The following is a 26334-nucleotide window of genomic DNA, read 5'->3' as shown; positions in this document are numbered from 1 at the left end:
GAACAGATGGTACAGAAACGAATCCAATAAAGTTAACTCTTCTTTCCTAGTGATTGAAGACTGAGTCAGCCTTAAGGTATTTTACTGCAAAAGAAACATTCTGTTAGCAATATTAAAAAGTGAAGGAGGTAGAAAAACATTCCCCTCCTTGCATAGAGAGTATATATTTAGAAAATGGACTCTTTATACTGTAACCTGCTACAAAGATGTTGAGGTAGGGGTTAAGGTGAAAACTAGTCAGTAAAGGGTTTCAAGTCACTGTAGCATAGCTAATGACAATACCACTTCACTGGCCAATAACACACAAAATAAAGTTCTGAGTATTCTGTTTACTTTTTCTTGCAATAGTACTGGCATCAGTGAATTTACACAGCAAAGCATGGGAAACTCTTCTAATGACTTGCATAGCCAAATTGGATGGCGCTTCACTGAGTACAAAAGGATAGGTCCCTTTTCTAAGATGCTTACAAAGTTGACAAAGGGGAAACTGAAGAAGGATGGGCATGAGGTAAACAAATGATATGCAGTTCATTCACTTGCAAGTATTTGGGCTAAGGCACAGTAGGAATTGAAGAGGTTGTGCCAAACATGCTTCACAGAAGAGATGGATTTTTTGAGAGGATGGTTTTGAAGGAACAGAGAAATGTCATTTAGAAGAATGGTAGCATGAGTTTGGGCTATGAACCACAGGTGTGGCAACTTCCAACTAGAAAAGGCCCTCCTTACATGTGTTAATTGTACAGACAGAAAGTATCTTAATTCAGAATCAAGAGATTCAGGTGTCTATTTCCAACAATATTTGAATTTTATTCTCTGCCAATAAATGGATGCATTCATCCATAATTTCATTACAAACTTTACCCAGTACAGTACAGATGGATGGCACTATATAAATATGTCCACCAGAGTTATTTTAATGGGACGTTTGGTAGTCCACATGTCTCAGTATTAGTGATTTAAACACACAAGGTGATTTAAGACGCAAAAGAACACTATTAGGACTCACAGCCTTGGCACACGATAAATGAAGTGACAAAATGCAGCTGTTTATTGAGTAGTACATGATTCAACACATTCTGAATTTTCATTAACCCCACCTTTTTTTAATAATAAAAGTATCCTTTCTGGATACGTAGTGTACTCCCCAGGCACCCCTTGAGAAAAATAATGGCACAGGTATAATTAAATCAGTAATAATTTAAGGCTTTGCTGGAAAACTGCTATCCAAAACAGAGGCACTGGTGAAAATGCACCTTTTAATACTTCAGCCCCAGGTAAAGCTTGATGCTTTAGAAAAGAGGAAGTCCATAACACAATGCAAATAGTGCCAGAGAAGCAAGATTGAGCCAATTCTTCCCATGTTGCACCTTTTTAGAACGAATCCACCACAAAGCTCAACATCCACCCCACACCAAACTCTTCTTATTCCCTGTTCTACTGTGGGGTTTCCCCCTTTTTCTTTTGAGGTACACATTTTTGAAGAATGGCAATGAAGAATTTTTCTTCCTCAATTGAGGTGACTTTTTAGTCAAAACAATAACTTGGACAGAACTCCAAGCTACTTTTAATATCTGGCACAGAGCTTGTTTCTCAGAACCCATTTGCAAAATGTTTTCTGCTGGTACCTAGAGCCATTTTGCAAGAAAGGCCACTAGTTCTTTGGCAAGCCTGATGAACTTCTATATATAATGGGAGTTCTAAAGGCAAGCCACTGCACTTGATGTTTTAAAAAAAGAACAAGTCTTAAAGTACAGCTGGTCAGGAATCTATTGTGATAAATACATGAAGTTTAAGTGCCCCTCCCACCCCCTAAACCCACATAATGGCATTCCAGAAAACAATACAAAGTTATTGCAAAAAAATCTGAAGTCTGTGCACCAGGAGTATTGTATTGCAAAAATCCAGGAACCATCTCCAATTGGATGGAGTGAGTGAAAGAGACAAACAGAAGTCTCAAGGCAGCTACAATGCAAAGAAGTAACCAGGTGGGATAGTCCGTGCTTCCAGATGGGGTCACCAATATGTTATTTATACTTTTAACTGCAATAACCAGGGCTCCAGCCTCTGCAGCCTTTCTCCAGGTTCTCCTCTGCCTGCTACAATCAGGACTTTTAATTCTGAAGTTCTGGTGGTGGGCAAGGTGGGGAGAACTAGAAGAATAGGGTGGGCAGCACAGCAGCTGCAGCCTCACTCAGCATAGTTAAAGGTGCTGTCTCTGGGGAAGAGGAGTTGAAAACTATCCAAATTATATAGGACGAAGTGGTCAATAAGGAGGGAAGGCAAATAGTCTAACAGAGTCAGCACAGAATTAGATAAGACTAGACACTTATAGGGCAGAAAGAACCTTGAGTACAAACAGCTTCTGTTGGAGGCTAATTATGGGGTAGAACACTACATTCTTAACCATCTCATTGGACAAGATTCAAGGTCTGATTATAGACAAGAGTGGTTTGGCTGAATTTTCAGATCATTCCGTGCCATCCACAACTGCAAATATATTGTCATTCAACTTGCACCTTCCTTAACTAGCCAAAAGGTTGAAGACTTTCAAGAGTTCAAAAAATGAATTCTTGCACAATACATTTTGACTACAATTACTCCCCAGAAGAGGATCTGCTTGCTTAGTAAGGTTCTCCCTTACAAGATGACAAAGGGCAGTTCTAGTCCACAGTTCAGGAAGATCTTTAGTCAGAGTTTAGACCAGGCTTCCTCCTTATCTAGCACAAATAAAATCCCCTCAGGGCTATATTACCTAATCTGTGCATCAAGAAAGCAATATTCTGCCTTGGAAGTGCATGAGCTCAGGGTACTCTCAGAAGTCTGTACTGCAACTTTAAAAGCCAGAAAAGCTCAAGCTAACTTCTGCCACATACTGAATATGCCAAACCACTAAGTGGCTCTTTCTTCAAGCAGCAGGAGGCTAAACTTCTGGTTCAAACCTTGAAAACTGTTTCTGTGCTGACTCCATTGTGGGGAGGGGGAAGGGAAGAGAACACTTTCCTTAATAGAAGGCAATGCTGGATTTGCCCCCAGGAGGGTTGAGGACTTTGTTGTGTGATCGTGGCCGTGGCCCCAGCCTGGGCTCATGGTCATCCATTTTGGGTCCAGGCTCTTTGGTGCTCTCCTTCTTCTGTGGCTCTCTCTTTTCACTTGTATCCTCCACCTGTGGTCTTTGGTCTTCTGTAATTGTAAATTAAGATATGTTGTCAGGTGGCCTTGCCAGAATATTCTCCCAGTCTTACGACAATTATAGCTTGCATTACATGTATTTTACCCAGCTGCACTTCGTTCAGCCACCAGTTAGCACTCCATTTCCATGTTAACAAGGTGATAGTTATGTCATGTATGCTGAGGAAGAATTGTGAAATGCTGCTCCCCAAGAATACTCTGCTAAAAAAGCTTTACAAGGAGCATGGAAGGGCACCCAGTACTGAACACATGCACACACACAAACTCCTTTGAAAAATGTATTAAATCAGCCCACCAAGCAGGCCACTATAATGGGGACAAAAGAAGTATTATGAAAGTGTGTGAAGCCAATTCCCAGGCCTTTAAGGAACAGATACTGTCACAACTGCAGATAGACACACACTAAATATTTGTGGCTTATATTCCTCTCTCCACAAGTCTTTTCATTTAGGTTTATTGATCTGGAATAATAATAGCTGTGTCAAACATTGAATATAACAAACAAACAAAACCCAGAAAAAAACAGTTCTTCAAATAAAAGTTGGATACTGCCCTTGACTCATCTATCCTGGAAAGCCTATAGAAACAACAGGTAAACAATCTGTCACCTACAGAGTGGTTCCCAAGCCCTGTGCAGCTCATCAAGAACTATGCTCATCTACTTCTTAGTGGTAAGCCATATCCAGGAGAAAGTATAGCTTAAGCCATGAATTCATGGCAGAGGGAATGACTTAGCACAAGGTTAGTGCTACCGACTGTATAATAATCAGCAATTAAGTAGAAGTAATCTCAGGCATCTAGTTTAGCAGGAGATGGTAATACACTGGTAGATAGAAGCTCAGATCAGATACATATTATTTGTATCAGGCTTAGCTCTGGCACCCACAGAATAGCAACCCATTCCAGAATATTCTCATATAGTTATAGGAAGACTGAATTGTGGAGAATCTATTCTGTACTTTTAGAAGATGCACTGAATGCTTTTTATAAAATTTAGAAGATACAGGGTTGTTTTTTAAAAGGAAATTCAGACGCAGGGATCTCTTCAAATTGTAACTTTTTACAGGTACAGTGAAACCTCTACTCATGTATGGAATCCGTTCCGGAGGTCCATTAATGAGTTGATCTGGGTTGCTGGGAGAAGTTCCGTTCTGTGTGTGCACATTCGGCGGCAGCGCCATTCTGCGTGTGTGCAGATGGCAGCAGCCGCTTCTGCGCGTGCACAAATCGCAGCAAACACGGTATTTACTTCCAGGTTTGCCGCAGTCGCGAGTTGGGTTGCTTGCAAGTGGGGCAGTGGTAAGTAGAGGTTGTACTGTACACACACACAAAATAAGCCAAGCAAATCCACTTCAAATCCATTTCACTCTCCACATTTTAAAAGATCCTCAACCAAATTAGTAAGGAATTATTGGACAGCAAAGTTGAAAACAATGCAAGCATGTCAATTTATTGAATGCATCTGCTTCTGATGGAATTTTTACCTACATAGGGAAAATGGGAGACATCCCTTAAGGGATCTGGATTAACTTTGAGTTTCTAAGTCATTTGGTCAAACTGTTCAAATCTAAAAGAACTGCCCTTCAAGATAACAGCCAGGCAATATATGGCACCTTGTACATCACATCCATATATTAAAAAATTGCAGTCAGAGGTGCATTTTCATATTCAATTTCTTGTGACAGAAATAAAAAATTCTCGGTAATATTTCAGCTCAAATTCAAGCTGTTGTAAAGCTGAAGATTTCTGAAGAATCTTTGACTATTTTGCTGAAGCATTTAAAGGACTCTTAGTTCATTCCAAAGAGCTTCTTGCTTTTCTACTTATGGCACTGAATGCTGTAACTGTGGGTAACTAGCATCTAAGGAGCTGCTGACAGAGCCAGCAGCTGACCAAGTCATTTTTCCATTAGAAATTAACATACCAAAGATTGGTTTCTTTGGAAAATAAAAAACCCCTCTTCAACTTAAAAGTGTTTTTTGTGGATTCTGATAAATCTCGTTTTAACAAGCCTCCCGGGAATTTTGTTCATCCCAGGCGTCCTACTGGGAAGATCCAGTTTTCTGAGTGCATGTTCTGGAAGTTGGGCAATAGGGGCAGTACAGGATTCCTTTTGGTGTACCGACCTCCCCGCTGCACCAAGGATTCCCTGTCTGAGCTGCTTCAGGTCGTGGCGGATTTTCTCCTGGAGACACCTAGTTTGGTTGTCCTAGGGGATTTTAACATCCATGCCGACACGACCTTACAAGGGGCTGCTCGGGACTTCGTGGAAAGCATGGCCTCCATGGGGCTGTCCCTGAATAAGTTTGGCCCAACTCATAGTCATGGACATGCCTTAGACCTGGTGTTCACCTCTAGTGACGTGGGTGATCTGACACTAAGTAAAAGTGAAACAAAAGAAGTGCCATGGTCAGATCACTTCCTGGTGCAACTGGACTTCTCCGCGACCCTTCCCCTCTGCAGGGAGGTGGGACCAATTCGGATGGTCCGCCCCCGCCACTTAATGGATCCAAATGGTTTCCAGAGAGTGGTAGGGGATGCCTTATCCCATGTTGATGGCCTTTCAGCTGATTCCCTGGTGGCCCGCTGGAATGCGGAGTTAACCAGGGCTATCGACTGTCTGGCTCCGAAGCGCCCTCTCCGATTGCATGGAGCCCGGACAGCTCCGTGGTTTTCTTCGGAGCTGAGGGCGATGAAACAATCGCTGAGACGGCTAGAGCGTCGGTGGCAAAAAACTCACTCCGAATCTGACCGGACACAGGTTAGAGCTCAACGTCGAGCCTACCAAGTGGCGATAGCGACGGCGAAGAAGACTTTCTTCACCGCCTCTATTGCATCTGCAGAAAATAGTAGCAGGAGACTTTTTCAGGTGGTTCGTAATTTAACGGAACCACCTTTACCACCGGGGCTTTGTAAAGACCCCAAGATCTCCTGCAACGATTTTGCAAAGTTTTTTGCAGATAAAATCACTCATATTCGGAAGGAGCTAGACACCACCGTGGGAGCAGGGCTGGGGCGGGAGAGTGCTAGAGCTCTGTCTGGTCAAGTTGCATGGAATCGATTTCAATCCATTACCCCCGAGGATGTGGACAGGCTGCTTGGACGCGTGAAACCAACCACCTGTCTCCTGGATCCTTGCCCATCCTGGCTAATAAAAGCAAGCCGGGAAGGGCTGGGCGATGGGCTCTGTGGGGTGGTGAATGCTTCTCTCTGTGAGGGAGCATTCCCAGATCCGCTGAAAGAGGCGGTCATCAAACCGCTTCTTAAAAAACCATCTTTAGACCCGGCCAGTATGGCCAACTATCGCCCAGTCTCAAATCTTCCATTCTTGGGCAAGGTGATTGAGCGCGTGGTTGCTGAACAACTCCAGGCACGCCTGGAGGATGCGGACCATTTGGATCCCTTCCAATCGGGATTCAGGCCTCATCATGGGACTGAAACTGCCTTGGTCGCGCTGGTTGATGATCTCCGGCGAGCTAGGGACAAAGGTGAGAGCTGTTTCCTAGTTCTGCTGGATCTCTCAGCGGCCTTTGATACAATCGACCATAACATCCTTCTGGACCGTCTAGAGGGGCTGGGAGCTGGGGGCACTGTTATACAGTGGTTTCGCTCCTTCCTCCTGGGCCGTGTTCAGAAAGTGGTGGTGGGGGATGAGTGTTCAGACCCCTGGGCCCTCACTTGTGGGGTGCCTCAGGGTTCCGTCCTCTCCCCCATGCTTTCTAACATCTATATGAAGCCGCTGGGAGAGATCATCAGGGGGTTTGGACTGGGTGTCCATCAATATGCAGATGATACCCAGCTCTACCTCTCTTTCAAATCAGAACCAGTGAAGGCGGTGAAGGTCCTGTGTGAGTGCCTGGAGGCGGTTGGAGGATGGATGGTGGCTAATGGATTGAGGTTGAATCCTGACAAGACAGAAGTACTGTTTTTGGGGGACAGGGGGCGGGCTGGTGTGGAGGACTCCCTGGTCCTGAATGGGGTAACTGTGCCCCTGAAGGACCAGGTGCGCAGCCTGGGAGTCATTTTGGACTCACAGCTGTCCATGGAGGCGCAGGTCAATTCTGTATCCAGGGCAGCTGTCTACCAACTCCACCTGGTACGCAGGCTGAGACCCTACCTGCCCGCGGACTGTCTCGCCAGAGTGGTGCATGCTCTAGTTATCTCCCGCTTGGACTACTGCAATGCGCTCTACGTGGGGCTACCTTTGAAGGTGACTCGGAAACTACAACTAATCCAGAATGCGGCAGCTAGACTGGTGACTGGGGGCAGCCGCCGAGACCACATAACACCGGTCTTGAAAGACCTACATTGGCTCCCAGTACGTTTCCGAGCACAATTCAAAGTGCTGGTGTTGACCTTTAAAGCCCTAAATGGCCTCGCCCCAGTATACCTGAAGGAGCGTCTCCACCCCCATCGTTCTGCCCGGACGCTGAGGTCCAGCGCCGAGGGCCTTCTGGCGGTTCCCTCATTACGAGAAGCAAAGCTACAGGGAACCAGGCAGAGGGCCTTCTCGGTAGTGGCACCCGCCTTGTGGAACGCCCTCCCATCAGATGTCAAAGTGATAAATAACTACCTGACATTCAGAAGACATCTTAAGGCAGCCCTGTTCAGGGAAGCTTTTAATCTGTGATATTTTAATGTATTACTGGTTTTTATGGAAGCCGCCCAGAGTGGCTGGGGAAACCCAGCCAGATGGGCGGGGTACAAATAATAAATTATTATTATTATTATTATTATTATCCCACATATACTGAAGAGATAGAATCTAGACAAACATAACCTATCTCCCTATAGCCACCCACAAGCTGTATTAGGCATCTGAATTGACAGGATGCCTACAATTACGAGCTTTCTGGGGCTTCAAGATCAGCCACAGAAGTCTTGCTTGCACACACTATTATTATTATTTGTTACTTTTGACACACAGAGGAGTGTCCCAAAGTGACCTACAGCCTGACACTATTATGATTTACTTTCAGCCACCAGATAAGAATGTTTCTTAAACCCTGGCTTTTGTCCCTTAGTCTGGAGAGTTTTAGATATTTTTGGCGTCTTTCAGTGGACCGGATGTGTTATACCTGACTTTTATACAATGAAAATGTTTTTCATTCTGCTCTTAGCTTTTCATTCTGTTTTGATTTCATACTAGTTATAAAAGACAACCCACGCTTTGGAAATCCTCTGCTTCCCAGAAAACTTGTTCCACTTACCTTTTGGTTTTAGTTCTTGTGGCACATCCCCTCTGTCATTCAGGATAACAACATGATCCTGTAAGGGGAAAAACACTTTTAAAAAACCAAGTTCTTTGGGAATGCATTGCCCCTTTAAAAAAAGCAACTCTAGGTTTGCTTAGGCTTCCTTCAAGCAAGAAAGGCAAGCAATTTCTGCTACCATTCTCTTTTTTTAAGGGCAGAATGTCTAGCACATAGCTTGCATTTCTGCAGGGTTGTCTTCCACATATGAGGCAGAAGGGATTCTGCTTATTATAAGAACTTAAGAGACTGCTGGAGCAGGCCACTGGCCCATCTAGTCCAGCATCCTGATCTCACAGTGGCCAACATTTCTAGATAGATGTGCAATCTAATTCAACACTTTGCAGTGGACAGAAGGCTGGGTCAGCATGATCAGTAATGAATGCAATGAATCAAAAGCTTTTCAATTCCATACCCAGGGGCCCCGAGATTCAGCAACCTCAATGATACAAATGAATGCATGGCTGCTTCATTTACACAGATCGTTCTTCCTATGATCTGATCTGAGTTCTCCTGTGGCTTTATTAAAAAGAAAAAAGGAAAAGGAAAAGGGCAAAATCTACAATACAGTTACCTTGGGTTTGTTTGGGTGAGCTTTGACAATGTCGACAGGCTGTGGAGACCCAAAAATATTGCTTGTTTTTCCACCAGGTGGATTTGTAAGATGACGAGAAGGATTAGGTTTATGGTCCTCAAATATTCCACTGTCCTTCCCACCTGCAAGACAGCAGTACTAGTGGAAGTTACTAAGAACTTCTCCTTCAGATTCTTACAAGTAGCTCATGATAAGCTCCAGGAGTCAGTCCATTATCAGCATTGTTTGTATTTTCAATGGACTCAATTTAGTTTCCCTGTGCAATGTGCACTGACTTTTAACCTAATAGGCTGTGAATCAACCAAAACTATTTTGAAGATGTCTAATGTGTAAAAGGTTCCACTGCTGGACAAGCTGCCCAGCTAGCACTGATTGTAGCATTTGCTATGCATGGGACCATTCCAGGAACGTTTATTCCACTTGATTTCCAATGTCACACAATACTGCAATAATAACAGCTATATGCTGCAACAATGTTTGCAAGTGGATGCAGACGCCAGCAGTATGGAAATGAACATGCATGGACAAGCTTCTAGAAATATTTTGACTCACCTTCATGCTCTAAAACTGAAGCCCATTGTTCAAATTGCTTTATACAATTTATTAAAAAGTAACCTCTTTGTTAACTGGGAGAGTGCCAAGAACTGCTTCTGCCTAAGCCACCATTTAATGCAGCACTGTCTAAATATCAATTATAAACCTGCGCTTTTAATATCAGCCAGCCTAGGTGGTATGAGATCAAACACCATATCTCAACACATACTCAGCACAACAGTGGTATTTGGGTGAGGGTCGTATGCACTGCAATCTGTTACCACCATATTTAAATGATCATTTTCATCAAGTTTTATTATGCAACCTTTCCAGGGTTGAATTACTGGTTTGGTCCCCCTCTGCCAAAGCACACACTTGCAATCTACATTTGTAAGATGCAATCTCTACTGCAAGATTGTGCAAACTGATGAAACATCTGTTTGTCAGGCTGAATTACATCAGTTAGCAAAGCAGTGCAATTCATCTCTTGCATACAAAATATTGGCTGAACACAACCTAAGCACTTCTTTGATTAACAAGGATAGTCTGAAACATACAGAAGCTTTCAATGGTGATACAATATGGTAAAACTCTGCTAGAATAGAGAAAGACAAAGTATAGGTTATGTATTTGCAGGCAAAGCCAAACCTGCCACTCCCTTACATAGAGCTCCTCAGGAAGATGACTCTCACCTGGAGGGTTTGTTCTCTTTGAAACGTTCGGAGTTTCTTCAGCTCCTCCAAATATGTTAGATGTCATTCTGTGCGGTCTGAAAGAGGAGTTTACTTCTTCTGGGCTTCCAAAGAGATTGCTGGAGCTTCCTCCAGGAGGTTGCAGGACCCTGTTTACAGAAAATAAATGATAGTCAGCCACGAGCACAGATAGTGTCCAGTCTGAATTATATAAGTGAAAACAGGCAATGTGCAACCAGACAAGTCTATGGAGAGATTTATCCAAAGGTTATGAGAGAGGGGAAGGTTACATACGCTTCAGGTTACAGACTCCACTAACCCAGAAATAGTGCTTCAGGTTAAGAACTTTGCTTCAGGATGAGAACAGAAATTGGGCTCTGGCGGCGTGGCAGCAGCAGGAGGCCCCATTAGCTAAAGTGGTGCTTCAGGTTAAGAACAGTTTCAGGTTAAGTACGGACCTCCGGAACGAATTAAGTTCTTAACCTGAGGTACCACTGTAACTCTCTGTTAGTAGGAAGCAGAAACCTTAATGGTTCAAATGTTGCATACCGTCAGCCTACACATCCTATTAACTTCATCTCTACAAAGTTAACCTTTGCTTAAATTAGGGGTCTGCAAGGTTTACCTCGCCTGGGCCGGTTCACTCCAGCAGAGATCCCTCCGTGGGTTGGATTGTGAGCGTCTGCGCAATTTTCAGCGCCTGAGCATACACGATTTCCGGCACCTGCGCAGACGCAATTTCCGGCGCCACAGAAGCAAGTCCCCATACTGCACTGCACTGGTTTAGTGCAGCACGCGGGGACTCACTGACCAGGCGCCTCGGTTTGGGGGCGGCTTGTGGGCCATGGGCCTTAGGTTGCCTACCCCTAGCTTAAATGCATAAAGAATATGATGGTCAGGATAAGTTTAAAGAGGGCAAATAATTTATAACTGTACATACTTCTCGACAAAAAAAAGGGGGGGAATCCCCAAACTAGGTCTGTGCAAAGCATATCAGGCACCAATAAGCAGTTTGGCTTGGTGCTTCTTGATGGATATTTTCCCATTGTTGGGTGAGGTCATTACCACACCCAAATTGAAACTGAACAAGAGTGAATGCATTTACTCCTTACAAACTTGTCCACACCCTTTTATATGCTTATTAAAATTCTTTCCATTTTGAGGTCTACTTCACAGAAGTATGCCAAGATGTATATGAAGTGTATTTTTGTTATTAGCTTACTGGATTATTATTATCTCCATCCACAAGCATTTTAAATCAAAATATGAGATATTTGACTGCTGCATTTGGGAAAAGGAATATTTATAACAGACTAGGGTTTTGTATTGGCTTAAATTTCTCAAAAGTTGCTAAGAGATATGGAGTTCAAGATCTGAATGTGACACAGAGACCAAAAAACAAATAAACCCCAGATCTCACCAGCCAAAATAAGGGCATCTCAAGAAATAGACAATCTTAATTTACACCAGTCCAACACCAGTACTTCTATTGCCTGGTGGTGTTACATGACTAGCACAGCAGCATATACACATATTGTTAAGACTGTTGCAATCTGTCATTCAGCTTTCTGTGGAAAGAAACATTCCAGAACAAGGCCAAGGTTTGCAGGGAACGGAATGCAAATGACATTTAAGAATGCATTGTAAATGACCAGATAAGAGGTAGCTAGGACAGCTACTCAGTACAATACATGCACAACGACACTACAAGTTTTGACCCTATATTGCTGACTTAAGTATCAAGCTGGTTCCATACAAATAGTCAATATCTATGCAAACATTTGCACTCTTGAAGCAATTTCACAATACAGTGGTACCTCAGGTTAAGTACTTAATTCGTTCCGGAGGTCCGTACTTAACCTGAAACTGTTCTTAACCTGAAGCACCATTTTAGCTAATGGGGCCTCCTGCTGCTGCCACACCACCGGAGCCCGATTTCTGTTCTCATCCTGAAGCAAAGTTCTCAACCTGAAGCACTATTTCTGGGTTAGCGGAGTCTGTAACCTGAAGCGTATGTAACCTAAAGCGTATGTAACCTGAGGTACCACTGTACATTGGAAGTTGATAGACTAATTCAAGGAAGAAGGTGGGGGAAAAGATGTTTCTTGTATCATTTGCCAGGAAGGAGACAAGAATGTGTTCAAATTTTGAGAGACAGCTATATGGCATTCCAGACCATAAAACCTTTGCTCTCCAAAAGTCATGGAAGAGAATTTCCTGTGCAATCGGAGTGCCTGAATAAAGGGTTGGGTGGGGGTGGGGAGGAATAAACTAACAATACAGTGGTACCTCGGGTTACGTGTTTTCAGGTTGTGGACCGCAGGAAACCTGGAAGTACCGGAAAGGGTTACTTCCAGGTTTCGCCGCATGCGCAGAAGCGCCAAATCATGTCATGCGCATGTGCAGACGCGGCACTGCAGGTTACGAACGCTGCGGGTTGCAGATGTGCCTCCATCATGGATTACGTCCGCAACCCGAGGTTCCACTGTATCATTCTGCTTCTAAGTTACTGCTGCTTTCTTTCAACATGCCACAATGCAAACAAGTATGCAGTGGTCATCACCTCTCTCTTCATCAAAAGGAGATAACAGAATCACTCATGCAATTTAAATTCAAACTTTCTCAGCTGGCAATGCAGTGCTTGGCAGTCTCGTGCCAGTAATTTAGCTTTGGTTTCAACAACTCCCATCAGCTCCAGCTAGCAAATGACCGTGTTGGTGAAGGCTGGTTTAGAGTGTTGGACAATGGACATCACTCAGGGTTCAAATCCTCACTAGGATTTGAGTTCACAAAGGGGACCTTGGGTCAATCACTATCTCTCAGCCTCAGAGGCTGGTTGAAAGAATAAAATAGGGAGAGGGAGAGCCAAATACGTCCCCTAACCTCCCTGGAGGAAACGTTGGATATAAATGCAAAAACAAAATAAATGAAAATAAATACTTGAAGATTGCATTTTGGACCACAGAAGGCTGTCTGATTAAAAGCGTCAGTATCATATCTGAGATCAGTGAACTACACATTTAGGCACTGTTCCAACACCACAGTTCCAAGCATTGCAACAGTAACATGAGTGTGCCTGACTGAAGATACACATTGTATACACAACAGAGAGGGTTTTCATTGCAAATTCTGCATGAATATTTTCAAGAAGCAGAAACAAATTCAGAAAGAAAGCATCATACGATGAGCACCACAAGTCCTTTCAGCAATATAGGCTGTTTGACACTAGTTGACACACAAATCCCAAATTGCTTGAGGAAAGGGGGTGGTTCCTACAGTCCTGGAAAGAGGCTGCGATGAATTCCCTCCTGAAGTAGTAAGGTTTAGATCCAGGTAACCATTAGGAAATATCACTCTGTACAAGGTTTTTTCCTTGGAACGGAAAGTGCCTTAGTCACCTTGGTGATGAAACACTATCCTGTTGAGGAAGCTGGGAAGACAGGCATATTGTTTTACAGTGGCTCCTTACATTCTTGGAAGATCAGTCCCAGAAGGTGATGCTGGGAGACTTCTGTTCCATCCAACATTCTATGGGGATACAAGGTCTCATACTGTCTCCCAGGCTGAAATATTTTCATTTTAAATAGACTTTTAATACAGAACTCTGCTGCTCTTTAATGACTGCCAATTTTAGTGATTTTTTTTAATTTGAAGTTTTATTGATGTGATTATTGTACTGCATATAGAACCCATTCAGTGGCGTAGCGTGGGTTGTCAGCACCCGGGGCAAGGCAAGTAATTTGCACCCCCTAACCCGTGGATTTGCGCCCCCTAACCCCCAGATGTTGCACCCGGTGCGGCCGGGCCCCCCTGCACCCCCCACTCTACGCCACTGAACCCATTTCTTCTTCTTTGCCATATCCTATGAAGGTAGTGGCAGACTGTTCCTCTTTAGCTGGAAATGCTACTGCATACACAATTCTGAAGAGAACAAAAAGGAACAAAAACTTGAGCAAAAAAGTGCAAGTAAGGAATACTTAAAAAAAAATATTCTGAGGAGCATACTGCTAAAAATATTAAGACCAACAAGGAGTTCTTTAAATAAACTGATATCAGGAAACCATCTAGGAAGACAGTTCGAACATTGGATGACAAGGTGGTAAAAGTTACAGATAGGTAGCCGTGTTGGTCTGCCATAGTCAAAACAAAACAAATTCCTTCCAGTAGCACCTTAAAGACCAACTAAGTCAGTTCTTGGTATGAGCTTTCGTGTGCATGCACACTTTCGTGTGTATCTGAAGAAGTGTGCATGCACACGAAAGCTCATACCAAGAACTGACTTAGTTGGTCTTTAAGGTGCTACTGGAAGGAATTTGTTTTGTTTTGAAGGTGGTAAAAGGAATGTGAAAGGAGGATATGGAGAAGTTGAATGAATTATTTGCCTGTGTCTTGACAATGGAAGAAATAGGGTAGATCCCAGTGCCTAAACCAGTACCTCACTAAGGTCTCCTCATGAAGCTTAGCCATCAAGGAATAAGGGGACTACAATAATCCTCTTGTGGACTACAATTTTTTTAAATTGGACGAAGCAAAGATGTAGAAAGTGGAGTCCCCCAAGGATTGGTATTGCAACCTGTGCTTTTTAACATGTTCATAAACAACCTAGAGTGGATAGTGAGAAGTGAGGTGGCCAAGTGTATACTAAATCATTCAGGGCCAATGAAAGAAAGACAGATTATGAAGAGCTCCAAAAGAACTTTTCCAAACTGACTGAATGGGCAGTAAAATGGCAAATGCAATTCTGGGTAAACTAGATTAAAGTGGTGCATGTTGGGGGGGGATCTTATTTACACATATACATGCATGTGGTCTGAACTGGCAGTAATGTGCCCAAAATGAGATATTGGGGTTGTAATAGATAGTTCAATGAAAATGTCAACCCAGTGAACAGCAGCAGTGAAAAAGGTGAATTTTATGCTAGAGAGTATTAGGAAAGGAATTTTAAATAAGCTACCAAAATCATAATGCCCTTACACAAATCTATGGTGTGATTGCATTTGGAATACTGTGCACAGTTCTGGTCACCTCACCTCAAAATGGTTCAGAAAACAGCAACCAAAATGATCCAAGGGATTTTTAGTTCAGAAAAAAGGCAAGTGCCATATTTCTCCATTTATAAGACGCCCCCTATTTTGGGGGACTCAAAATTAAGAAAATGCATTATCTGTGTATAAGATGACCTCTTATTTTAAACTTAAAAAATTTAGGAAAAAATATAGTCTTATACATGGAAAAATACGGTAAGAGGTAATACAATAAAAGTTTATAAAATTATGCACGGCATGGAGAAAGTGAATAGAGACAAGGTTTTCTCATGGACATCTAGTGAAGCTTAATGTTGGAAGATTCACAACAGTTAAACTACGGCCATTGCTCCCACAGGAGGCAGTGATGGCCATCAACCTAGATAGCTTTGAAGGATTGGAGAAATTCATGGAGGTGAGGGCTACCAAGGACTAGTTGCCATAATGGCTATGCTCTGCCTCTACACTTGGAGGCAGCAACGCTTTTGAATACCCGTTGCTGGAAACCCACAGAAGAGGAGAGTTCTTGTGTGCTCAAATTCTGCTTGTGAGTTTCCCACAGGCATCTGGTCGGCCCCTGCCCTGCTCCAGCAGGCTCTTCTTAAATCTCTTACCTGAGCTCTGAGTCAGAAAATTCAATCCCAATCCCTTGTGCTTTCAAGAAGCATGATGTCCTCACAATATTGCAAACACCAAGAGTAAGTTCCTTGAGCATTCTGATAATGTAAAAAATCCACTAAATTTCAAAATTCTTCCTGACACCAATTCAGTATGCATATATTGTTACATTATGATGAGACACCGTGTGCAAAAGGACATCTAGGCAATTTTTTAAAAAATTAATCATTGATATCCAAAATAATGATGTCACTCAAATGATACACTACTTTCTAACTAGTGTGTGTTCAGGTGGCAAGATTTGATTTACCAGTAAGTAATCCATTGTTATCAAAGTCTGTCTACATATGCTACTACATAAGTTATGGGGATGGAGGAGGAGAGGAGATACAGAATCCAGGTTTTCTCCAAGGTTATTTCTTCATGAGAAAAGTCAAGAACTCTAGGTTGGTTGAAGCAGAGATTAATAGGCAGTTTTAGAATTAATATTTTATGTCTCTGGTAAGAAGCAAAACTCTCTAAAGGCAGAAGAATGCAGCAAGATGTTGACTTCGAAGTGAGTGTTGGCTTCTGGAAAACACAGCGTGGTGTCACAACAGAGCCTTCCTGAAAAAAATCATACCAGACAGTGCGGTCTGGTGCCCTTTAAGCACAGCAGCCACCTCCTACAGCAAAAATCTATTCTGAAACACTGGGTGGCATGAATTATTAAACCCCAAAGGGCTCCAAAAGGAGGAGGAGGAGTGCTAATGAGTCTGTTATTCAAATCTCAACAGACTGATCCACCTCCATGAAGTTACATATCATGGCAATAGTAGAAATATATAGGTACTTACAATTCTAATTGCCAATCCATGTACAATTAAAATATTCAATGTTTATTTTGGAGATTAAGCAGCTGCATTAAAGTTTAGGTCAGCAATCAATCAGGGCCACTTTGAGATTAAGTAATTGTGAAGTAGGAGACTAGCCCATCTCTCTCTCTCTCTCTCTCTCTCTCTCTCTCTCACACACACACACACAAACACACACTAAATGCCAACAAATCATATACCTAAAGGCATTACTTCTTCCATACACACAACTCTGTACCTTCTAGCATAGCTACTGATATGAATAGAGTTGGTGGTACTTGGGGTTGGACACTGGAGCCACTAATTGAATGCACACCCTACAGCAGCCTTCCCTTAACTGGCACCCAGCAGATGTTTTAGACTACAACTCTTGACTAGATTCCTGGGGAAGGTTACCTTAGCATGTAATACAATCTCTGCTACAATAGTTCCACTGCCATTATAGAAACCAGTGTTCGAGTCCCAAGACACTTCCAGCTTATAGGGACCAAAGTGTTCTGCATACAAAGCAATGCACATGGACAGACACAGCAAACAAAGTTCAGAGAAGACCCAGTGTGGTCTAGTAGAGAGTTAGTATTTATTTGGAAAACCTGGGTAGGGCAGTCAGTACATCTGGCATCATCTCTAGGCCATATTGCATCATATACTGAGTTATGTGGCAAACTATCTTCTCTTAGGAAAACATTTTGCATGAACTGAATAGAAGCCGTTTCAGCGACTCCCAAGTCTCTTAGGCGAGGACAGTCAGAAATTATAGGGACCTACTAATAAAAGCTATGTGATTCTTGCACAATAAATGTGACATATAAATGAATTGTCAAATGAGCATCTCTCTCTCTCTCTCTCTCTCACACACACACACACACACACACACACACACACACGGTGGTTAATTCACAAAGTGAGTTCAGCATTCAAAGCAATCCAAGTGATTACTATACTAGACACAGGTAAAAATGAGATCCAGTGGAAGTAGTAAGAGGTCAAACTCAGTGCAGTTGGTTTCTTCTCTCCCGGTAACCTGAATCAATTTCATTTTTATACAATACATGCTCCAGACAAGGACAAATCCATTTATAGCCTCCAAGAATAGGCAAAATCAAAACCAACTCATTCCACCTACACACGGGCATGGCCAGAGGAAGCAGAAGAAAGGCAGGACACCTTATCACGAATACTACTCCAGTTGCAACCACAACAAAGCTAATTCCAGGCATCTGTGCTATACTTTCTTCCTCAGACAAGCCTTGGGATGTTTAATACAGCATTTTGGGTGCAAACGCATTAAGTTTTCATCTACGTATACGGAATAGCATTTCAGAGGGGAGTTCAGAAACAGCACCATACATTATCACTAGACTCCTTATGACTGCCAAACAATGTGGATCAGCATTGTTGCCTTGATTTGGCGCATTCAGATTCCGTATTTAAAACTTTCGTCAGTCACCTTAAGTTGTTCTGCTGGGGGGAAAGAGACAGGCAAGACATTTTTAAAAATAAAACACCACCCAGAAATATAAGTATTACCCTCCTTTATTTTGCTTGAGCAGGCTAGTGAAAAGGGCGGGCACCATAAAAGCTTTTGTTCTCTTTAAAACAAAACGAAAAAACCCCCAAACCTCCGCCACACCCCTTACAGAAGTCATTTACTCAGAAGCAAGCCCGGCGGTTTCATCAGGGTTACTCCCATGTATGCCTGCAAAATATTGCCGCCTCAGCGCTAGGTAAGAAATCAAGGCCTCCTACCTGAACCGGCATATTGCCACACCCCCCCACCCCCACTCTCAAAGCGCAGCGAGGCCGAACTGGAAACGCACGGCTTTAATTCGAATCGAAAGCGTCCGCCGCTGTCTGCTTTTACAACCCACAACATGCCCTTAAAAAAACGGCGTTCTCCCCCCCCCCCCCGTTTGCAGCGAGGTGGCTCCGCCAAGTCACCAGCTTCCGCCCCTGAGGAGCCTCCCCTCAGCCACAAGGGCGGGAAACCGAGCGAGGGACCCCGGCGCCCGGCGTCTCCTCCCCGCCCCTCCCCCACGAAGCGAAGGCCGCCCTTCCTCAGAGGAACGAGCACATTTACCTCGAGCTGGGTTTCGCCGAGTCGGTCTCGGGTCCCTGGAACATGGTGGCGGGAACGGCGGCGACCAACGGCCTAGCGGATGCTAAGCAACGCGCTCCTCAACTGCGAGCGGAGCTAGAGCTCCGCGCTTGTGATTTCCTCAGGCAGGGCGCCCGGGCGGTCTTTAAAAGCCGATTGGCCATTGGAGCCGCCGCTCGCGGCCAGCCAACCAACCGACGACTCGGTGATCTGTGCCCAATGAGCGCAATACAAGGATGGGGTTTGGGGGCGGGGAGAAGGGGCGAGATGCCTGAAGCGCGGGCGGAGTTTTTAGCGCTCTCATTGGAAGGAGTGAATGGAAGTGCAGAGTGTTTGAGGACCGGGACATTCGCAGGGAAACCAAAATGCTTGTTTGCAAAGCTATTGTACTACCAACCTTACTGTATGCTTGTGAAACATGGACCATTTATAAACACCACCTCCAACTCCTCAAAAGATTCCATCAACGGTGTCTCCGAAAATTGTTACACATCACTTGGGAAGACAGGAGAACTAATACCAGAAGCAAAGATCACCAGTGTTGAAGCAATGATTCTTCAACATCAACTTTGTTGGACTGGTCATGTTGTGTGGATGCCTGATTATCTTCTTCCAAAGGAACTACTTCCAAAGGAACTACTCTATTCCGGACTTAAAAATGGAAAGTGTAATGCTGGTGTTCAACAAAAGAGGCGTAAAGACTGTCTCAAGGCAAACCTAAAAAAATGTAGTATAAACACCAACAATTGGGAAACACTTGCCTGTGAGTGCTCCAATTGGAGGAACAGCCTTTACCAAAGGTGTCGTGGGTTTTGAAGACACTCGAACTCAGGACGCAAGGGAGAAACGTGCTAAAAGGAAGGCACGCTTGGCAAATCCACGCAATGATCAACTCCCACCCGGAAACAAATGTCCCCACTGTGGAAGGATGTGTGGGTCCAGAATTGGCCTCCACAGTCACTTATGGACTCATTGTTAAAACCGTGTTTATGGAAGACAATCTTACTCAGCTACAAGTGATCACCAAAGAAGACAAGACTGCCATTCCATATATCTCCAGCGCTCGTTGGTCTGGAAGAAGGCAGCGAATGGCAATGGTCTTTAAGGTTTGAAGAGCCTTGGTCAGCTTCTCAGCATTTGCTTCCTCGGCGCAGTGCTTCTCCTCTCTTCCCAGCATTCTGAATGTTGGTGGTGGGGAGGAAAGCCCTCCTCCCGCCGCAAGCCTTCAGGACAGGTCCGGGAACAGAGGGGAAGGCGCGCAGCTTCTCCTCTGTTCCCGGGGCTTGCGGTGGGAGGAGGGTTCCCCGCTGTCCCCGGAGATTTCCCTATGGGCTTTCGTCTTGCGAAGCAAGCCCATAGGGAAATTCGTCTTGCGAAGCCGCTAAAAAATCGGAAAACCCTTTAGTCTTGCGGGTTTTTCGTTTAGCGAGGCATTCGTCTTGCGGGGCACCACTGTATACTGCAAATCAAACTATCCATAGGACCAGTTAGCCATAGTATTTATGTCCTTTGTCAGTCCTTTGTAAAGCCTTTAGATGCAACTGTGGGGTTTTGAGGGAAGGTAGTTGCAATCAAAATTATTCAACCCCCATCAAACAAAAGCAATTGAAATAGCTCAACACAACGGATACAAACAATGAAGCCCTTGAGACTGGAGAAGTCTGTGTTGCAATTTCAGCTGAATTTGGGGAAACTACTTGAAGCATCCGTTATGTTGAGCTATTTAAATTGCTTTTGTATGATTTGCTCATTACAAACAGCTGAAAGTGTTTATTTTTATAATAAACCTGATTTGCAATGAGGGTTTAATAATTTTGATTGCAAGTGTAGATGATAGTGCACTGCTAACAGTTTGGATGTGCAACACAGATTACCGTATACTATACAATATGCTCGCCCATCACCCTTTTCCCTCAAGCTGCAGATATTTCTTGCTGTTGTCAATAATCCAGCCTTGAGTGCCAGAAAATTTAAAACTGAATTGTAACAAAATGGTGTTCAGTGAAGCTCCTGTTCAGAATTCCCTTCAGCGAGCCATGGCCCCTTGTACAGGATGCTCTATTTCCCCTCATTTATTGGTTTGTCTTCAATCAGCATTCTGTGGACACTGTGCATTCTTGGTCCTCATCAGGCTGTTTTTGGGGACCCCCCAAGAATTTTTCTCCTCCAAAAGACTTATTGTTCTTCTGCAAACCTTGGGAACCCTCCAAATATACTGTGCATGGGTGGTGCCATTTTGGCTATGTAAATATTGGAGCTCAGCCCCAAACATAAAAATAGGTAGGGTAACATGAAGGGCCTGTAATCTAAGGATGGGTGTTTTCCACTACACAGATCTAAGTACATAACATTTAGAGGACTTATTTTCCCCCTGTTCCACTGAGGTAGCGGTTCAAGTCATATTCCCAGTCAGAAGAATATCTATCAGTGCTTAGGGTAAAAATGATAGCAAACCCATGACTTAGACCAAGGATTAGTATGTATTTATGCACAATCATAAAAACAACTTTACAAGTTGAATTGAAAATTGAAAACAGAAGAAGTTAACAGCTTTTGTATATTATATTAAATAACCCAAACACCTTTTCCTTTTCCAAAAATTGGTAAAGAATAAATAATATAATTTACAATATGGTACAAAAAAATAATCAGTTAAGGACAGGCATTCTTGCTTTATACATACACTATATATGTATATTTATTATCTATAAAACAAATTCACATCTCAAAACAAGACAGAAAACCTTTAGATGATATGGCTTAACTATTATTAAAATATACAGCAACAAAGTCTGCTGTCAAACCCACAAGCTCTAAAGCCAGTTATCACATTTTGGCAACTAATGATAACTTACTGCTGTAGTGCTTGCAAACGTTTTCACTTGTTTAGCATTTACAGATCACTGGGAAATCTGGAGAATTGAGTTTTTAAAAGGGCTCGGTAACTCAAAAGTGCAGTATTTTCCTTACAAATGTATCCAACTTCTGTGTGTGTGTGTGTGTGTGTGTGTGTGTGTGCATATGTGTGCATATGTGTGCATATGTGTGCATGTGATTAAAAAAGTAAACCCAAAATGAAATACTAAAATCCAACTGTCAAGTCAAAAAGTCAATGGACAAGACATCTTGGCTGATATGATTTGACCTAAGTTGCTGGCTGGAAAGCATTAAAGATAGGAGAGTGATAATGAAAAAGGTTGTGTAATGCCAACTTTAAACAACTTTGCTTTAAAAAAACAACCACCGTGTTGTTTGGACACAATTCATAGGGAATTTGCTCCTCCAAAATGTTTGTTAATTTCAATGGACTTTGTGGAATGAAGTTACTGTTAAGTTCTATGCTAGTGATTACAGAAAAATATTCAGAGGAGTTAACTGGCCTATCAAAATGCAATGCAGAAGCAATATAGGCACTCAGAATCTGGCCAATAAATTAGGTTGTATTCTTCTTTTAAAATTTTTCAGGCTAGGAATATTAGTATCCGATTCCCAGTGCCCTATTCTATGATCTACAATAGTGATGGGGAAGCTGTGGCCCTCCAGATGTTACAACTCACACCAGCCCAGGTAGCATGGCCAATGAATGGTCAGGGATGATGTCAGATGGCATCCAGCAACATCTGGAAGGCCAGAGATTCCCTATCCCTGGTCTACAAGACATATTTTTCTTCACTGCATATATACTAGGAAGTAGACCAATTTATAATACACCTGTTAACAAACCATGTGATAGCAGAAAAAAACTGAAGCATATAGTTTTTCAGGAACCTCACTCATGAATGGAAACCAGCTATATCCACAGAACAACCTTCTCTCAATGCCTCAGGCAAATGTGAAGGTAAGGCAAGAGGACAATTCACCTTCAAAGTAGTTGGGTCTGCAGATAGTTTGTCTCAAAATACATTTCAGCAAGTTTCAAACAAAGTAAAAGTTCATTATTGGTTCAAAGGGGCTGAAACAGTACAATTCAAAACCAACTCCTGCATTCAAAAAGTCAGTGGCAGCCCTAGAATCAATGTTGTGTCTCAAATGTAAGGATGCTTTGGTAACTCAACACCAGAAAGCTCCAAAATGGACACATTACTAATGCTTCATTGAAGAATAGCAGCAGTTACTGACTCAAAGTTAAACATTATTATTGGTTTTTTTATTTCAAGTGCACAATCTTAATTGTTCATGTAATTTTATATGCAAGATAAAAGGCCAAATGGCCAGTGTTTATAATCTCTATGGACTCCTATCTTTAGAAACTGGAAAGGTGATTAGCAAGAATTTGGAAACTGAATTTGCATGGGAAAAATACTTTGGGAGAAAGAGGAGTTGATATGGAAACTTTACTACATAACTGTTTAGAATTGGACAATTGGCTCCTTGTTCTGTCTACTTTTCTGATGCTCTGGTTCTGTTTTAGGCAACAAAGGATATTAAAATCTACAGGCCTCGTCATTGATAAAAATAGCTATGACACAACATTCTATCTTTTCTCAAACGGAGGAAGCTGGTGGCAGAAGGTAAATCTGTCAGCACACAAGGGACAAATTTGCAGATCCCATTAAGCTGTAAGGCTGGTAAATAATCTGGGCACATGGAGGGATTCATAAGCTTGCTACAAATCCATTCTTTTAGAAATAGGAGGAATGGAAATGGTGGGGCATAAGAGACTATAATCAAAAAGAACAGATGTTTCTGAACTATACCCCCATCAGTCCCAACAAGTATGGCCAATGGATAGGGGTGATGGGAATTGCAGTTCAGCAACACCTGGAGGGCCAATGGCTCCCTACATCAGAAACAGAATGTTAAGAATGATTTCATTAAAAAACCAACCCACCCACACCTGCAGACCTATAACGAATTAATGTAAATGTCCACAGGCAATGTCTCATATGAACAAAGGCCTTTTATGGACGATAGAACTGATAACATTTCAAGGACGGATCAGAAAATGGGCTCTGCCTGAAATGCTCCTGCAAAAAAAATGCAGACAGGTAGAATAAACATGTTTTGGCACAGCGGTATCTAGGCCATGTTGCTAAATGCATAATCAGAAATCACCATACACAAAGAGTCCAAATTTTCTTCTATACTGAAAAGCCTTCACACACTCACATGAATCCATCACTGCATTTTACAAAACATTCTGTATGCTTTTAGAAGAGAATAAGCAAGCCCCAGCACACAAAGAGCTCTGCATGGGGCTTTCAAAACTGCTGGACCACTAGTCTGATAATCAGTAGCAGGGGATGGCAAGAATGCTTTTGCCCTGAAGTATTACAAATGTGTGCTCCTAAGTAACCATGGCAGAATCCTAGAAAGAGGGATTATTTGCAAAAAAACCGACAATGATGTCAGGGAAGGACAATGCTATGATAATCCTACGGAAGTATACATGATTCTGATATTCTCCTACGAAAACTGAAGTTGTGGACAGTTTCCTGTTCAGGTGATGAGCTCAGCCATTCAAGAGATGAACACAAATATAACACAAATTAAGTCTTTAAACCTAGGACAGCCTTTCCAGTTCTGCAAATATGCAGAGCTTGGAAATATACTAGCAGACTGCTTGACTGCCCTTGAAGATAGAATGATTCAGGAACAGTTTCAGAAAATGGGTCCTGATTCCGGTTCCAGAAATGCAGGAACCACTGGAAATTGGCAGTGACTTTTAGGTCCCTTTGCCAGGGAAAGTCATTCTGGTGAGACCACCTCACCACTGTGGGCAGGCTTCCAAAGTCACCTTCCCATCTAATGCTTGATAAAGACAGTAAAGGGTGAGGGGTTATCGCCAGAGAACAGGGCATCTTTGCAAAGCAGAGTTCCAGCTAGTATTTTTTTTAAATCTGCTTAATTTCACACTAGTATTGATTAAAAGTTTCCCATTACCCACAAGTGAATAGCATATCCTAAAGAATGCAATTTATATAGGCTTTCATGAAGGAGCTGAACAACTTGAACTGCCATGTGGGAATTAACTTTACAAAAGTGGAATAGCAGCTTTCTCACCTCATTTGCTGGACAAAGTAAAAGCATTACCTTTCTACTGTCACAGGAAAGAGTACTGTAAAATGCTTTCTTCTTGAAGAATTCATAAGATAAAGCAAGTGAATATTTAAAAGGGAAGGAGGAAAATATGCAGAGAAGTTAACAAGGGGAAAGAGAATGAATTGGGAGTGAGGTTAGAGAGCCTCCTGAAAAAGTTTCTAGTCTTCAAGAGAAAAATGGAATATTAAGAGCCCTTGGGGAGTAAAACTAAAACTAAAAGCAAGCAAGCAGAATCAGCCAAAGGGATGCTGGTTAAGGTGGTGTGCGTATATTCATGTGCACACACATGTGCACAGGCACACCGGCACACCACACCCATCTACAAGAATAAGGAAAGGAGCATTCTTAAGGGGCTCTCAGATCCTACTCCAGTTTTTCTTTTTAAAGTAGGAACCGACACAGCACTTTTCACGCCATGCTGGAATGTTGATGAATGTGAGTGAGTCCAAAAGGAATTCTGGTAAAAGCAAAGTGGTATTAACTGCTGCCTGACAGGAAAGTGCAAGGAATTATCAATCTGACTGACTGGTCAGCAATGCCAATTGTGATAGACCAAGAGAGGAGTATATTCATTCATTTTTTTTAAAAAAAGATTAAAAAAATAGCATACCATCTTATCACCCCCACCCTCCAGCTTAAATGCAGATATGACAACAAGGGTTTGGTTTACTGTATAAAAACATAAGCTTGTTGGATTTCTTGCCCAGAGCATAAATCCGGGGCTGTCTTGTAAACTCCACTAGTACTGTAATCAGCTTACATATGTCATTTCCTATAATACTGCTCCCAGTTGTATTGTTCCTAGCATATTGCACATTCCAGGAACTGTAGACTGTTGAAGACAACACTGATCTTCTTATGAGGCATGCTCTAATCAGGACAACAAAAGTATCCACTGCATAGCTATGACATCACTTCTCTCCAGGTTACATAGCTAGTTCAATGGTTTCCACCAGCCAGCTGGGTGAATGTGCTCACTGAGAGAGGTCACCAATGGGAGGGCCATCACTTCCTCCATCAAAGTGGATCTCTCGGCGGTTTGGCTCAGGTATTGACAGCTCCTGGGCAAGGTCGTTGAAACGAGATATGTAATCTATACTGTTCTCATTCATCATGCAAGCCAGCTGGGAATCTACTATCTAGAAGCAAAGAAGGGGATGGGGGAGAAAAGAGAGGGTAGGTTATTTACAGTTTAGGTCTTGCCACTTTTGCTTGGCCATATCAGAAAGTCTGGAGAAGCTAAACTGAACATAGGCCAGGTTGGGTGTACTCAGCAGGGAAAAGTAAATCCTGGATGTTGCACTGAGCACATCCAAAATCTGTGCTATGACTACACTCTGCCTATAATGCTCGAGTTTAGAGACTGGAGAGCAAGACGTACAGTGGGACATGAGAAAAATCTGCAGATTTGTGCATTTTATTATGTTCCAGCAGGG

The 26334-nt window shown here is 42.8% G+C and overlaps 2 protein-coding genes across 2 annotated transcripts in view; both read right to left on the bottom strand.

Annotated features, from left to right (window-relative positions):
- Window positions 1-1025: 1025 nt before the first annotated feature.
- JPT2 (Jupiter microtubule associated homolog 2) lies at window positions 1026-18999 on the bottom strand. Its single transcript, XM_081840378.1, has 5 exons — window positions 18839-18999; window positions 10263-10411; window positions 9016-9158; window positions 8400-8457; window positions 1026-3180 (listed from the first exon to the last, which is right to left on the bottom strand). Exons 1-5 carry the CDS (start codon window positions 18880-18882, stop codon window positions 3002-3004), a joined length of 573 nt encoding a protein of 190 aa, XP_081696504.1. The 5' UTR covers window positions 18883-18999; the 3' UTR covers window positions 1026-3001.
- Window positions 19000-21317: 2318 nt separating this feature from the next.
- The window catches only part of CRAMP1 (cramped chromatin regulator homolog 1), a 39549-nt gene continuing 34532 nt past the window's right edge, over window positions 21318-26334 (bottom strand). Inside the window, 1 exon segment of the mRNA XM_081840376.1 lies at window positions 21318-26037. Coding sequence (XP_081696502.1) covers window positions 25873-26037 — 165 coding nt within the window. The 3' untranslated portion in view covers window positions 21318-25872.

This window comes from Podarcis erhardii (genome assembly GCF_964252035.2).
Source record: "Podarcis erhardii genome assembly, chromosome: 14".
NCBI classification, from domain to species: Eukaryota; Metazoa; Chordata; class Lepidosauria; order Squamata; family Lacertidae; genus Podarcis; species Podarcis erhardii.
This window is presented reverse-complemented; position numbering and strand designations above follow the sequence as displayed.